The sequence below is a fragment of the Ips typographus genome, linkage group LG5, assembly GCF_016097725.1.
Source record: "Ips typographus isolate SLU linkage group LG5, UJ_Ityp_2.0, whole genome shotgun sequence".
NCBI lineage: Eukaryota > Metazoa > Arthropoda > Insecta > Coleoptera > Curculionidae > Ips > Ips typographus.
This window is the reverse complement of record NC_138426.1, coordinates 12,057,255-12,070,406: the sequence shown is the minus strand read 5'-3', so window position 1 is coordinate 12,070,406 and position 13,152 is coordinate 12,057,255. Positions and strand designations below refer to the sequence as shown.

Genomic DNA, 13,152 nt, shown 5'->3' with positions numbered 1-13,152 from the left:
CATATCAATCTAAAAGTAGAACTTTGCACTAAAAAAAAAACCTTATTTTTAAATCAGCTTACGAAATAAGTGGCTATCTGCTTTACACTGTACAAAGCCATCCATTTGACAAGGAGTTCATCAGATGAAATGAAAAGCAAGGAATGGAAATTTGTCAAGATTGCTCCAACACTGCGTAAACAGAATAAGAAAAATATTGGTCCGACGATTCTTGATAATTCTTGAATCTCATTGATCAAAATATGATGCCTCCGATTTATCTTAACTACTTCTTCTAAAGGCAACCATAAGTTCAGTTTACTATTCAGGGCATCAAAACGTAGAGCAAGATGTTCAATTCTCAGTCCCAAATAAAGGACTGTAAGTTCAAGCCGAAAAAGAAGATAGGAATATGAGTACCCTGCGACGAAGAAAAATATAGGTTGGCGGTACTTATAGTACTTATAAGATAAATGACACAATTTGTAAATTTCCAAAAAAATCCACGCGAAAATAACAGCTTCTAATAACAGTTTCCGTTTGCTGTGCAGTTTTATCGCTGCATAATCTTCGACTTTACTGCCAAATGGCAATCGAATGGTGATGGCAACATTTAAAATACAATTACTCACACCAATTGTTATAACTCCGCGGCCCCATTGCGTTTTAGATTTGCCCAATATGGTATCACTTGGGCTCTTTACAAGAGATAAGAGAGACCAAAACAAGCACCACAATTGAACACAACATTGCAACAATGAAAATACAAAATTTGTAGTTTTACTTTTGTAAGGTCTGGCAAGAAAGCAGATATGACTAAAAACAAATGCTAAAAACTTGTCTTTGAGGCTACGCATCATTAAGTTGAATAGCGGTAAATAAAATTGAAATTTGATGAAAGTTAAGTAAAATGTTTATGGATATCACATTTTGTTTTAGTGAATTACTTCTTAAGCGGACGTTCATTAATCAAAGGTCGTATACAATTTTAGACAATGTATAGCTATATTAAACGATTTGTACTTAAAAAAAAAGTTGATGAAAACCAAATAAGTATAGTTAGCAGGGCAACAGTTCCACAAGATATTAGAAAACTCCTGAAACGTGTTTCGTACCAAATTTGTACCAGTTTTTATCAAAAATAGTGAAACAATGTCGAGCACAGGTTTGGAAGTCAGGAAATATTTGGACCAAATGCTCGAATAAGTATAATATTTTGTCAAGTGATACATATAATAGTTTTGGGAGGTCTGTAGCTACTAAAAAACAAAATAAGTCCAGGTCCTTATGTGAAAAATTAAAGTTCATGATGATATTTAAGGAATGAAACGTCGGAGCTCAAAACTAAAATTATTTTCTTGAATAGCGCAACCTCGGCGTTGCCATACCCGCTAATAGAAGTTCCTATCATTTTAAATCAAATTTAAATTCCATTTCTCTTCAACATATTCCTTTTATAGCTGCAGTATACTGTAACGTAAACACACTTCTATATTAGATTATTCGATGATATTGGTGAAAACTACTTATTTTTATTAATAATATTATTGTTAAGTCACATTTCAAAACATAACATAGACTGCTTCAAAACATGGGTGGTATGATGAGACTTGGCAACGTCGCAAATTGTCATTCGCTGGCTCTAATCTTGGTTATCTTGGGAATCCGGAAACCATCGTGTCCTTCCGTCCATCATCGCATTCTGGCCACGCCTCCGTTTTCCAAGACGCTCGCTTACTTTTAATTTTGTATCCTGGCGCGAGGAGAACAAACTTCACTCGTTTTGTTCCGGTCACTTTGACAGCTAGTAACGTCAAAACCAGTCCGATTTCACTAGGCTTGATGGTACTCATTTTCGACTAATTTGGGGACGGGGAATCCATTCCAGCTGTCAAAATGAGAGTAACTGTCACTCAATTCGAGACACTGGCGATTTCCGGGTTATTTGTGGAGATATCAAGAAAGTGATTTTACCAATGGATTGGGCGCCCCAAAATTAGTCAAAAACCACCCTTCACTCGTTTTGTTTTGATAAAAAACGCTTGAGATGCATTATTGTTAATTTGTCACTTTGACAGCTAATAACGTCAAAACCAAGAGCAGATTTCAAGCTTTCTAAAAATATCCCCAGATGAGTTGATTGATAACTCCGTTTGGACGCTAGAGGACGTTAAACTTCTTTCACCATAAAATCACATATTTTGTGACACTCGTTGGTTTGGCCCTAAATTACTCCTTTATTTGACAAATTACGTCAAAATGTCATAGAAAACAAAAGATAGATCAAATTTCAAGGTGTCCAAAAATGTCCCCACATGAGTTGATTGATGATACCGTTTGGCCGCTAGAGGGCGTCAAATTTACTTTACCATAATATCACATATTATATTGTAAATATTTTTTTCTCAGATTTCATGAATCTCTTAATCCGGCCGTTCCTGGCAAAGAAATGGTTAAAATGTTAAATTTTAGGTCTAACTCTGTTAGTTTTTGAGATATCAAAAAACCGACTGCACCAGCGTCTTTTCTGGGAAATTTTAACATAAAATGACACCGAGACGTCAACTGTAACTTGACAAATAAAAAAGTTGTATTTTTTGACGGTTTCGGGCCGCCATTTTGAATTTTCTGTCGAAATATTGACTTGCACCTCATTTTAAAGGAAATTTCACGTAGTTTCTAGAAATGACAGAAAATGGCGTCGCAGGCTGCCATTTTGAATTTTCTGCCAAAATATTGACTTGCACCTCATTTAAGAGAAAATTTCACGTAGTTTCTAGAAATGACAGAAAATGGCGTCGCAGGCTGCCATTTTGAATTTTCTGTCAAAATATTGACTTGCACCTCATTTTAAAGAAAATTTCACGTAGTTTCGATAAATGACAAACAAAATGGCGTCCCAGACCGCCATTTTGATTTTTTTGTCAAATTTGTGACTTGCACCTCATTTTAAAGGAAATTTCACGTAGTTTCAAGAAATGACAGAAAAAATGGCTTTCCAGGCCGCCATTTTGATTTTTTTGTTAAAATATTGACTTGCACCTCATTTTAAAGAAAATTTCACGTAGTTTCAATAAATGACAGAAAAAATGGCTTTCCAGGCCGCCATTTTGATTTTTTTGTTCAAAATATTGACTTGCACCTCATTTTAAAGAAAATTTCCGTCACTCAAGAAATTGCTTCAAAATTTTGAAAACCGGGTTTCAGAGACAAAAAAATTTTTTAAATAAGGTTATTAGGAACCTAACGTAGTTTTGTTGTTATGTGGTGGCCGTTTTCTGTTCAACGTAAATTCACCTTCAAAACTATAACCAAATAACAACGATAAATGTTAAAACGTCGGTCAGTTATTCTACTTTTAACGTAGAACAAATGCGTGTCTGTTTAATGGGTAATTTCTGCTTTTTTACCTATAAAAAATTGTGCTTTTTATTTAAACTACACTCTGTAGATCCGTAATGAAACAACATTGGTCCGTACTTAGTAACTTGAGTTATTTTCTTATGTAAACTCAGGCTTTGAAATATGACGCAGAAATTTATTGTGAAACACTATGTATGCAGATTAATATTAGTTTTATGTAGATTATATAAAAATAATATTAATCTGCATACAAAGCAAAGTAAACAAAAATGATAAACTGTGAAAAAAATCCCTGGTATTTTATAAGACTGTGACTTCCTAGAATGCGTTTGTTATTACCTACGCAATGGCACACATTGTAATCTAAACAGAGTTCATTTACGGTCGCCAATTAGCAATCAAAAGGATAACCGAAAAGTGAATCCCCGTCTACTTAAGAAATGTAAAGTACCACAAACCCAGCCGCTATGTATAAATATAAAGGTCGCCGAATGCTTATCAGAATTCAGTCAGTACCCGAAGAGAACCAGCTGTAACAGTGTTAGCAGAACAGAAGATAAAAAGGTATGTACCTAGTGCTATAAATAGTTATTTATGCAACTAGTGCAAAAACGACGATTTTATAAAAAAATAATTTTTAATTTACATAATACATAAATATGCATTTAAAAGGCTAAATATAATAATAAAAATTGTTAAAAATAATACTACCAAAATACCACAAAAACTTTTTTACCTACAAATTGGGTTTTACAATTTGTGTTTAAAACTGGTTTTATGACAAAAGCACAGCAAATATAACATAGTGCAAAAAAGTTAAATTTGTGAAAACGTGTATCTACTTTTTTGTGTATCACAATTTTATTAAAAATAATTTAAAGAATCCCAATCCTACACCTGTTGAAAACAAAAAATTGGTAAACAAAGCCGAAACAGTAGACTTTCCCACTTTTAAACAGATTAGAAATTAAATGCATATAATAGCAGATAAACAGTAATAATAGTAATGCTTATAAAGGATAACTAGGCGTGCACGTCATAGACGATCATGACGTCATAGATGAACAATGTAGCCATCAACATTTGAGATTTTGTGAGATGACTGTATGACGCAAACTGTCAGTTTTGAATTTTCAACAATACGGAACCTGCTCTGAAAACAAACCCAATTTTTATTGAGAACGTTGTAAATATGAGTCGTTTACACCCATCAAACTAATATGAAATTAATACTATTCAATAATATGGTAAACAAAATGCTACCCTCTGAATATTAGATTGGGTAGACTGTCAGTTTCGGACATTTTTTATGCCTAAAATTATTTCAATTTGTTGTCATGAAACGCGGTAGAAACCTAGTCAATCTGGTCTCAAAATTACGTCATCGATGACGTGTGAACTTCTTTCAGTCCTTTAAACATACACGAGTATTATCAAACCCAAAATTTCTCATACCCAATAATATTGTTTTGATTATTTTACAAGATAATTAATCAATCTTTTTTTCAGATGTCTTCCTCAACATTAATTATTTATATCTTGGGCTTGGTGCTCTACGTCACAGCTTATATTGATCCAGTCTACAACGACCACAATCCCCCCAAACTAGTGCTGCCAACTATCAGGCCACATGACGTCCCCAAACTAATTCGACCCACTTACCCCATAAAATCCCCAATTACCATCAGAGCAAAACGGTTTGTCAACAAGTACGACGGTGCTCAACAACCTCAACAGCAAAACCCTAAACAATGGGAGGTTCGTCCTGATATCAGCAGAGATCAAAGGGGCAATACTAGAGGACAGGTGGAAGTGCAAAAGCATGGAGAAAATCACGATATCAATGCTGGGTATGGGCAAGTGTTGAGAGGACCTGACAAACATTCTGAGACCTGGCATGTTGGTGGTAGTGTTAAATGGTAGACTATATTGCATTATGTTTAGTGGATTAATTAAAATAAAGACAGTTTCTAGTAGTTGTAGTTTACAGTAAAATTATGTCAAATTTGTATAGATTTTTACGTTTTGGTTCTACATGTATCTGGGACCTCGGTAACCGTTAAAGCTACAGAGTCGTCGATTAAACATTCGTAAAAAAGTACCCTTATGGCTGGTACGGGATACGTGCTAAATGAGCAGACAAAAAGAGCAATATGAAAGAGTAAACTATGCAACTATAATACATTTTAAATTAACACTGAACTGTAACAGAAATTTTTAACTTTCATCTCAACCAAGCATGAGCTAAGTTTTTGTGGTAGCAAGAAATTGGCACATAGCCGCCAAATGGTTGCACACCGTGCAAACAACATACAAAATTAGAGATTTGTCTATTGGAAAAAATCCAGCAGCACTCAACCTACTGTTCCTTTGATAACTTTCAAAACCCATAACTTGGTACTGATACATGAGCTGATCCCTCTCGCTTAATATCAGTGTTCTGTCTAAACTCAAAAGCTTTTGGTGACAAATTTGAATGACTTGCCTTGGCTTTAACAGCAGATTTTCAACTGCACCCGTCAAACACATCATATCAACCTAAAAGAAAGAGTTTGTATCACAAAACATCATTTCAAAACTAGCATACAAAATAAGTCGTTATATGCTTAATACTGTACCAAACCATCAGTTTGATAAGAAGTTGATCAGATTGGACAAAAATCAAGGAATAAAAATTTGTCAAAATGGCTCCAACGCATCGCAAGCAGAATAAAAATATTATTGGGCCAGCAATCCTTGATATTTCTTGAATTTCATTGATTAGCTTATAAAGCCTCCTATTTATCTTCTGCACTTCTTCTAAAGGCAACCACAATGTCAGATCACTATTAAGGGCATCAAAACGCAGTGCAAGATTTTCAATTCTCAATCCCAAATAGAGAACTGCAATTTCAAGCCGGAATAGTAGGTAATTAAATGAGAATAAAAACCACATGGAAATAGCAAATATAGATTGTTGGTCATTAATATGCTGGTACGTTAAATGACATAACTTAGAAACATCAAGAAACATCCATGTAAATATAACAGCTTCTATAAACAATTTCCGTTTGCTGTGCAGCTTTATTGCTACATAATCTTCAGCTTTACTGCTAAATGACAATTGAAATGTCACGATAACATTCAAAATGCAGCTACTCACAGTAAGGAATACAAATGCACCACCCCATTGGGTTTTATATTTGTTTATTGTGGCATCGGTTGAGTTAATTACTAGAGGTAAAATAGTCAAAAACTGACAAAATAACTGGAAACCACATTGAAAAATTGAAAATAACAATGTTTTCGAAGGCCTGAGAAAAAAATAAATGTAAGTAAAAGCGAATGATAAATATTTGTCTTTAAAACTGCTCATCACTAAGTTCAATGTTAGTAGACAAAAATAATTGTGTGAACGTTAAGTGGACAGTTTTTTTATATGAAATTGCTTATTTACTTAAGTAAATGATTTTTTAAATGGATGTGTGGATCATTAATCAAAAATACCTTTTTTCCGATAATCATTCTTATACTATTTTGAACAACACAAATAAAAACATATTCGTTAAGAGAAACATTTGTGTAAACACTCTCTCGGAGAAAAGAAATGATACTTTCAACAGCAATTGCATCATTGGTTTTGATTTAATACTTTTTACAGTTACCTTTATTCGTCAATTTTATTGGTTCTCTTATACCAAGATTTTGCATCATCTTGTCAGGACAAAACCACAAGATTGCAATTTTTAAATGTCTAAGAGAAAACATGTTTTTTAAAACCTTGAAGTTCTATTCGAATGGTGTAAGAATGAGTTACGTATGATCTGCTAAACCTTAAACAAAAATCCTGGATAGCCCAATGCAAAGGACGTCTATTAAACAACTAATCAGAAACTTGATTCGGCATAAACAATATCTTCTATCATCTATCTTAATCAGTATCTTTCTCTTTGGAGTAATATGAAGGATCATTGATGAAATGTTAATCCAACATTTTTTATTTATGTTTTGAAATGTCACAATAACATTCAAAATGCAGCTATTCACAGTAAGGAATACAAATGCACCACCACCGAAAAATGCTTAAAAATTTAAATCACCAATTATTTACTAGTGACAATTTATGAATGGCACTCCAGATAGCTAAAATGATTATTAAAAAATCCTGTTACGTCTTTTAGTCTTTTCGTGTCGTAGTTTGTAAGATAAAATTGACCTACAGGGCTCATATTGTTGAACGCAGGAAGTGAAATTGCTGAGAAAAGTGTTGATCGAATGTGACAGAACTGGTTGTCAATGGCAGGTTTTTGTCAAATTATGTATCCTCTTTTGTGTTTCAAGATTTAGGGTCAGATAGTTTCTCGCAATGTCAGATAGTTTTTGGCAATGCCAGATACTTTCATATAAGGCTAGAGAGCTTCTGGCACTGCCAGATTGCCACAAAGTTGGCCAGAACTGTTTTGCATTGCCAGGCACTATCTGGAAAACTAGATACTGTCTGGCAATGCGAGAAAGTTTCTGACAATTGTCAGATTGTTTTTGGGAATGTCAGATGGTTTCTGGCAACGCAGAGGAGTAGAATTGTGACACAACAGGTTGGCAATGGTAGGATTCTGTCAAATTTACATTACGTAACCCTTTCTCTTTATAACCCTCTTCTCTCGTTTCAAGAATCTAGGGCCAGATAATATCAACAAAATTGTCCTAAATGCTCCAGTAATTTCTTTCATTTTGAATGTTATTGTTAACCCAATGGGTTCTATAACTTTGAACATACTAATTTAATCGCAAAAGGTTACTAAACCCATATTTGTATTACTGCTTTGTTGCTAGTTTGTTTAAAATTCAGATAACCATTTGGGAAGAGACTTGCCCTCATTTCGTTAAGCAACATATCAAACTTTACAACACAGAGCAAGTTAAAATACTTACACTTTCATAAAACAATATTTCTTTTAATGGTACTAACCTCGTCACCACTATGCAAGTAAATTAGTTTGCCTTAATTGTCAGAACTTCATAGAAATTCAAAGAATCGTGGAAAATGGATAAACAGCGAAAGTACTATATGCAGAATAATGCAAATTTAAAAATGTATTTTCTACTCCTACAGGGATATTGGATTATACCTTTAGAGAACGGATAAGTAGGCAATTTCCAACGGTTGAACGAATACAGAATCCTAGACTTTCTGCAACTGTGCGATATGAAATAGATCAATCACAGACAATCTTCAGCGTGGGATATGAAATAGACCAATTACAATATGCTAATCTTGAACGTAAACAAATTTTGATTGTCACCCTCACTGACAATTGGCATCAAACATTGCATTTTGGCTTATGTTTTGAGTCTGAAAAAGCCGTTCAAGTTTCAGTTCTCAGTTTTCAGTTATTGTTGTACAATATACTATTCTGGAGCATTTTAGGCAAAGTTTTGATTTGACTTAGTCTTTTTGTACCTAAACTATCAGAGTTAAAACACAATTTGTCTATAATATTTGTATTCCATTAGTGTATAATTAATGATTGTATTGGTTGACAGGACAAAAATACCTGCTTTTCAATAACATTGAAAGCTAAAAAATAAAGCAATTTTTTTATGATTAATTATAATATGAACTGAGCTAATCAAATATGAGTTTGATGTACCGGCGAACAGTGAATAATATACGTTCATATAAATGTCCATTAACTAAAAAAAGTCTGCTTTTAAAAAAAAACTGGTAAACATACTTAATAATGTTCAGTCGAACTTAGTATAATGAGTAGCTTTAAAGACAGTCTTTTAGGTTTCATTTTTAGCAATATTTTCTTCCTTACTAGAGGCAGTAAAGATTCAACAGTATTTATAAGTTTTTCTTGCTGCATGCAATTATGGTGTCATATCTGGGCTATTCTATCTTTATTTGATGACACACCTGAAACCCTAATGGCTAAAAACAGAACATATTTGTCTTCTTTATTTATATTTACTAACGTTAGTAACTGTATTTTAAATATTCTTGTCAGCGTTCAATGGATGTTTAGCAGTTTCGGAAAAAACTACAAGACAATGGCATCTTTCCAGAGTAAAAGAAAACTGTTCTTAGAAGCTGTGGTTTACATATGGATTGTAATTGATTTATACAAATTATGTCATCTTTCGTTTCATTACCTGAAACAACATTCTCGGATTACAGCTTTATTAATAGCATACTCGTATAGTTATTTAGTTCTTCGAATTGAAATGGCTGTGCTTTATTTGGTATTGAGAACTGAAAATCTTTCAATCCGCTTTGCTGCTCTAAATAGCCAGTTGAAGATGTGGTTACCCTTGAACCGAGTAGTAAATATAACGGCAGAACATCATAGGCTGATCAATGAAATTCAAGAGATATTCAGGCTAACCGGTTCAACAATTTTCATATTTTGCTTGCGTTGTGTAGGAACAATATTGATAAATATTTATGTTTTGTTATTCATTAAATGGGACGAAACAACATTAACAATGCCCGCATGGTACAGAATCAAACACTTTGCTACATACTTTGTAAGTATATAATCATTAAAGCAAACTGTATGTTGCATTACAAACTGGTTTTAGGCCGATATAATGTGCGTAACTTGGATGGTTCACACTCTCTTAATTAAGCAGAGTCAAACCGTTCAAATTTGTCACCAAAAGATACTGAATTTAGACAAAACATTGATACTAAAAGAAAAGGACCAACTGAAGTATCAGTACCAAATTATTGCACATGAGAGTTATCAAAGAAATACAAGATTAAGTGCAGCTGGCTTTTTTTCGGTGGACAATTCATTGATTTTTTTAATTTTTACTACAGTTTGTAATAATGTGTTGGCTATGTACCAAATTTTTTCCTGATATTTTCTAAGAATAAATGCACTTCTTAAATGAAAATATTGAAAAAAAGAAAAAAACTTATGTTAACTGAACTAAAATTATTAAAATTACGTTTTCCTTCGTTGTCGTTTTACTGACATAACGTCTTCTTTCTTCTTCTAATCCATACCGAAGTCCTTTTACTGTAAAAAGGCCACCATGCTATTTTTTGTTCTAGTTCTGTTCCTTTTCTCTTCTTGTTCTGCTTTTGCTTGCTATCCTCTGCTCTCCTGATTTGTAACTTTCTTACTTGGCTTGCCAATAAAGTCATGAGGACTTTTATTATAGCGGCAATGGAGGTCATACTTGACCTCACACTATTGAGTCTCATACGGTGCAGGAAGCCGCTGCTCCCAAATTTAACTATGGAGGTACGTTTTTCACTAAGTCAAGCAGCGAGAGCTAGTGGACTCAAGAATTTGTTACGTACCGTCTGGGTGAACACATTATTAAATGGTATGCGGATGGGTCCAAGACACACAAGGAAGGAGGAGGAGAAGAGTTTGGGCCAAGAACCAAATACTTGGAGCCAATAAGAAAATACTCTATTATTTCAGGCGCAATGTATATAGAAATTCACGCAATAGAAAGATGCGCTTAGTTCAACATTGACAACGAGTATTGCAATGAGCAGGATATTGCAATTCTGACCGATAGTCAAGCAGCCATGAGCTGTGCTGAGATCAACCATAGTCATCTCTAAAATGGTATGGGAATATCTAAGAAGAAATAATAGACTCACCTTGCTCTGGGTTCCAAGACAGAGAGGAATTGAGAAAGTTGACATTCTGGCTAAAAAAGGAGCCGAGACTTCTTCAACTGGTAGTAGAACTTTTCCATAAGAAATGTATTGCTATCAAAGTGACATTTCTGACATAAACCAGATTCAAAGGTAGGACTTAGGACTAGGCCAACTCAAACGACAGTGAAAGAGGTAGAGTTAGAAAAACACGGAGACTGCAGATGCTGTGGGGATGAGAACGAGATTCCTAAACACCTGCTTTGTGAATGAGATGCAGCATCAAAAAGATAAGGACCAACTTGTTTGGAAGCATCATCTCAATAATGGGGAATCTTAAAGAACTGTGATGAGACTAGCATCTACCCAGATCCTGGTAAGGACGATAGCCCTCGATGACGCAGTGCATTATCACTCCTACAGCCAGAATCTACATTCTACAACTTCCTTACTTTTCTTCTTTTCTTTCCTCTTCTAATGTTATCGTAGTATATCGCATTCACGCTTCCTCTCTCCCTATTGCTTTACAATAAAACAGAAAACCAGACGGAAGTTATACTGGTAGTAAAAAAGAGTACGGTAGGTAAGAGTTCCCAGGTAGCAAGCCAATAAAAGTTTATGTGTCTCACACCAGAAATCGCACGAGGGCAGACTAGAACGAAGCAAAGAGACAGGACAGCATCTTTTCAAGTTTCTCAGAAAGCCAGAAAGTTCCAGAAATGGCGCGTTGAGGTCCAAGACCCAATCACCCAACAAAGAAAGGAGGCATCGACATATTTCCTCTCATACCAAATCTGGAAAACACTCGGCGCAGACATAAACATAAAGGATGCAAGAAGACAAAAACTTTCAATGTTCCTACGGAGAAATCCATAATTCTCCACAACTGCTGACCTGCACCGACATGGGTACAGAGCTGCACAGAAAACGACCTAATTTCTTTTTAACGGAAGAAAAAGAGTAAATCATTTCCATATCTACTCTAGCAGTGGGATATGCATATCTCCAGCTCTGGTGAAAAGCAAATGTAACTTTATACCAAAATTAAGGAAAAAATATGGGGACTAAACCCAACCAGTTCCAACGTATCTTCTTTATTCTGAAAAAAATTGACAAATTGCCACCAAATTGTTGCAAATTGTAGTTACAATAAACCAAATCAATGTATTATCCACTGGAAAAAATCCGGCTGCATTTAACCTAGTATTCCTCTGGTAACATTCATTTGCTATTATCTGATACTGATACAACAATTGTTCTTTTTCACTTAGTATCAAACTTTTATCTAAACTTAGTATTTTTCGGTGACAAATTTGAATGGTCTCTTTTTGTTTCGTTAGAATGCTTTCAACAGCACAAGTTAAACACATCACATCAACCTAAAAAATGTAATAAATATTTTACCTTATTGCTTGCTAAGTGTTACTTACAAAGTACGTGGCAATATACTTAAACCTGAATAAAAGAAACCATGTTATTATTGCTACATTGGTTTTAATAAATATCAACGAGTACAGATTTATCAAGGTTGCCCCAACGCAACGTAGACCAAATACAAAAATGGTTGAACCACCAATTTTTGAAATTTTCTGAAATTCATTTAGCAATTCGTGATGTTTTGTATTTATTTTCACCACGTTTTCTAACGATAACCACAAATTTAATTTGTTGTTTAAAGCGTCATAGCGAAAAGAAAGATTTTCAGTTCTGAATCCCAAATACAGCACTGCAATTTCAAGTCGTAAAAGCAAGTAATTGAATGCGCACACCATTAACAGATTTGAGAGAGGTTGTCGATATTTAGTGTATTGATAAACTTTGTTAAATATTTGGGAAAGCTCAGCAAAAATCCATAGAAATACTGCTACTTCCAGAAATATTTTTCGTTTACTATGGAAATTAGGGCTATAATAACTGTGAGCAATGCCGCTAAATGTCATTTGAGTAGTGACAATAATGTTCATAATACAGCTACTGGCAGTAACCAATACAAAAACACCGGACAAATACTTTTTAGCGCTACCCGTTGTTGTGTCCGGTTGTTCAATTACAATACTTAAAATAGTCCATACGTAACACCACAATTGAAAACCACAAGACCAAGTTATAAAAATAAAATTGTTTCTATGAGGCTTAAACAGAAAGAAAACGTAACAGAAAACAAATTTCAAAAAAGTATCTATAAAGTTAGCCATTGTGAAGTTGAT

The 13,152-nt window shown here is 34.2% G+C and overlaps 1 protein-coding gene across 1 annotated transcript; it reads left to right on the top strand.

Annotated features, from left to right (window-relative positions):
* Positions 1-3,745: 3,745 nt before the first annotated feature.
* On the top strand, positions 3,746-5,318 carry LOC145729202 (uncharacterized). Its single transcript, XM_081979871.1, has 2 exons — positions 3,746-3,906; positions 4,852-5,318. Exon 2 carries the CDS (start codon positions 4,852-4,854, stop codon positions 5,263-5,265), a length of 414 nt encoding a protein of 137 aa, XP_081835997.1. The 5' UTR covers positions 3,746-3,906; the 3' UTR covers positions 5,266-5,318.
* The last annotated feature ends 7,834 nt before the right edge of the window (positions 5,319-13,152 follow it).

Bases quoted from the DNA above. Each gene is read 5' to 3' on its own strand.
- LOC145729202 (XM_081979871.1), top strand. From the start codon at position 4,852: ATGTCTTCCTCAACATTAATTATTTATATCTTGGGCTTGGTGCTCTAC.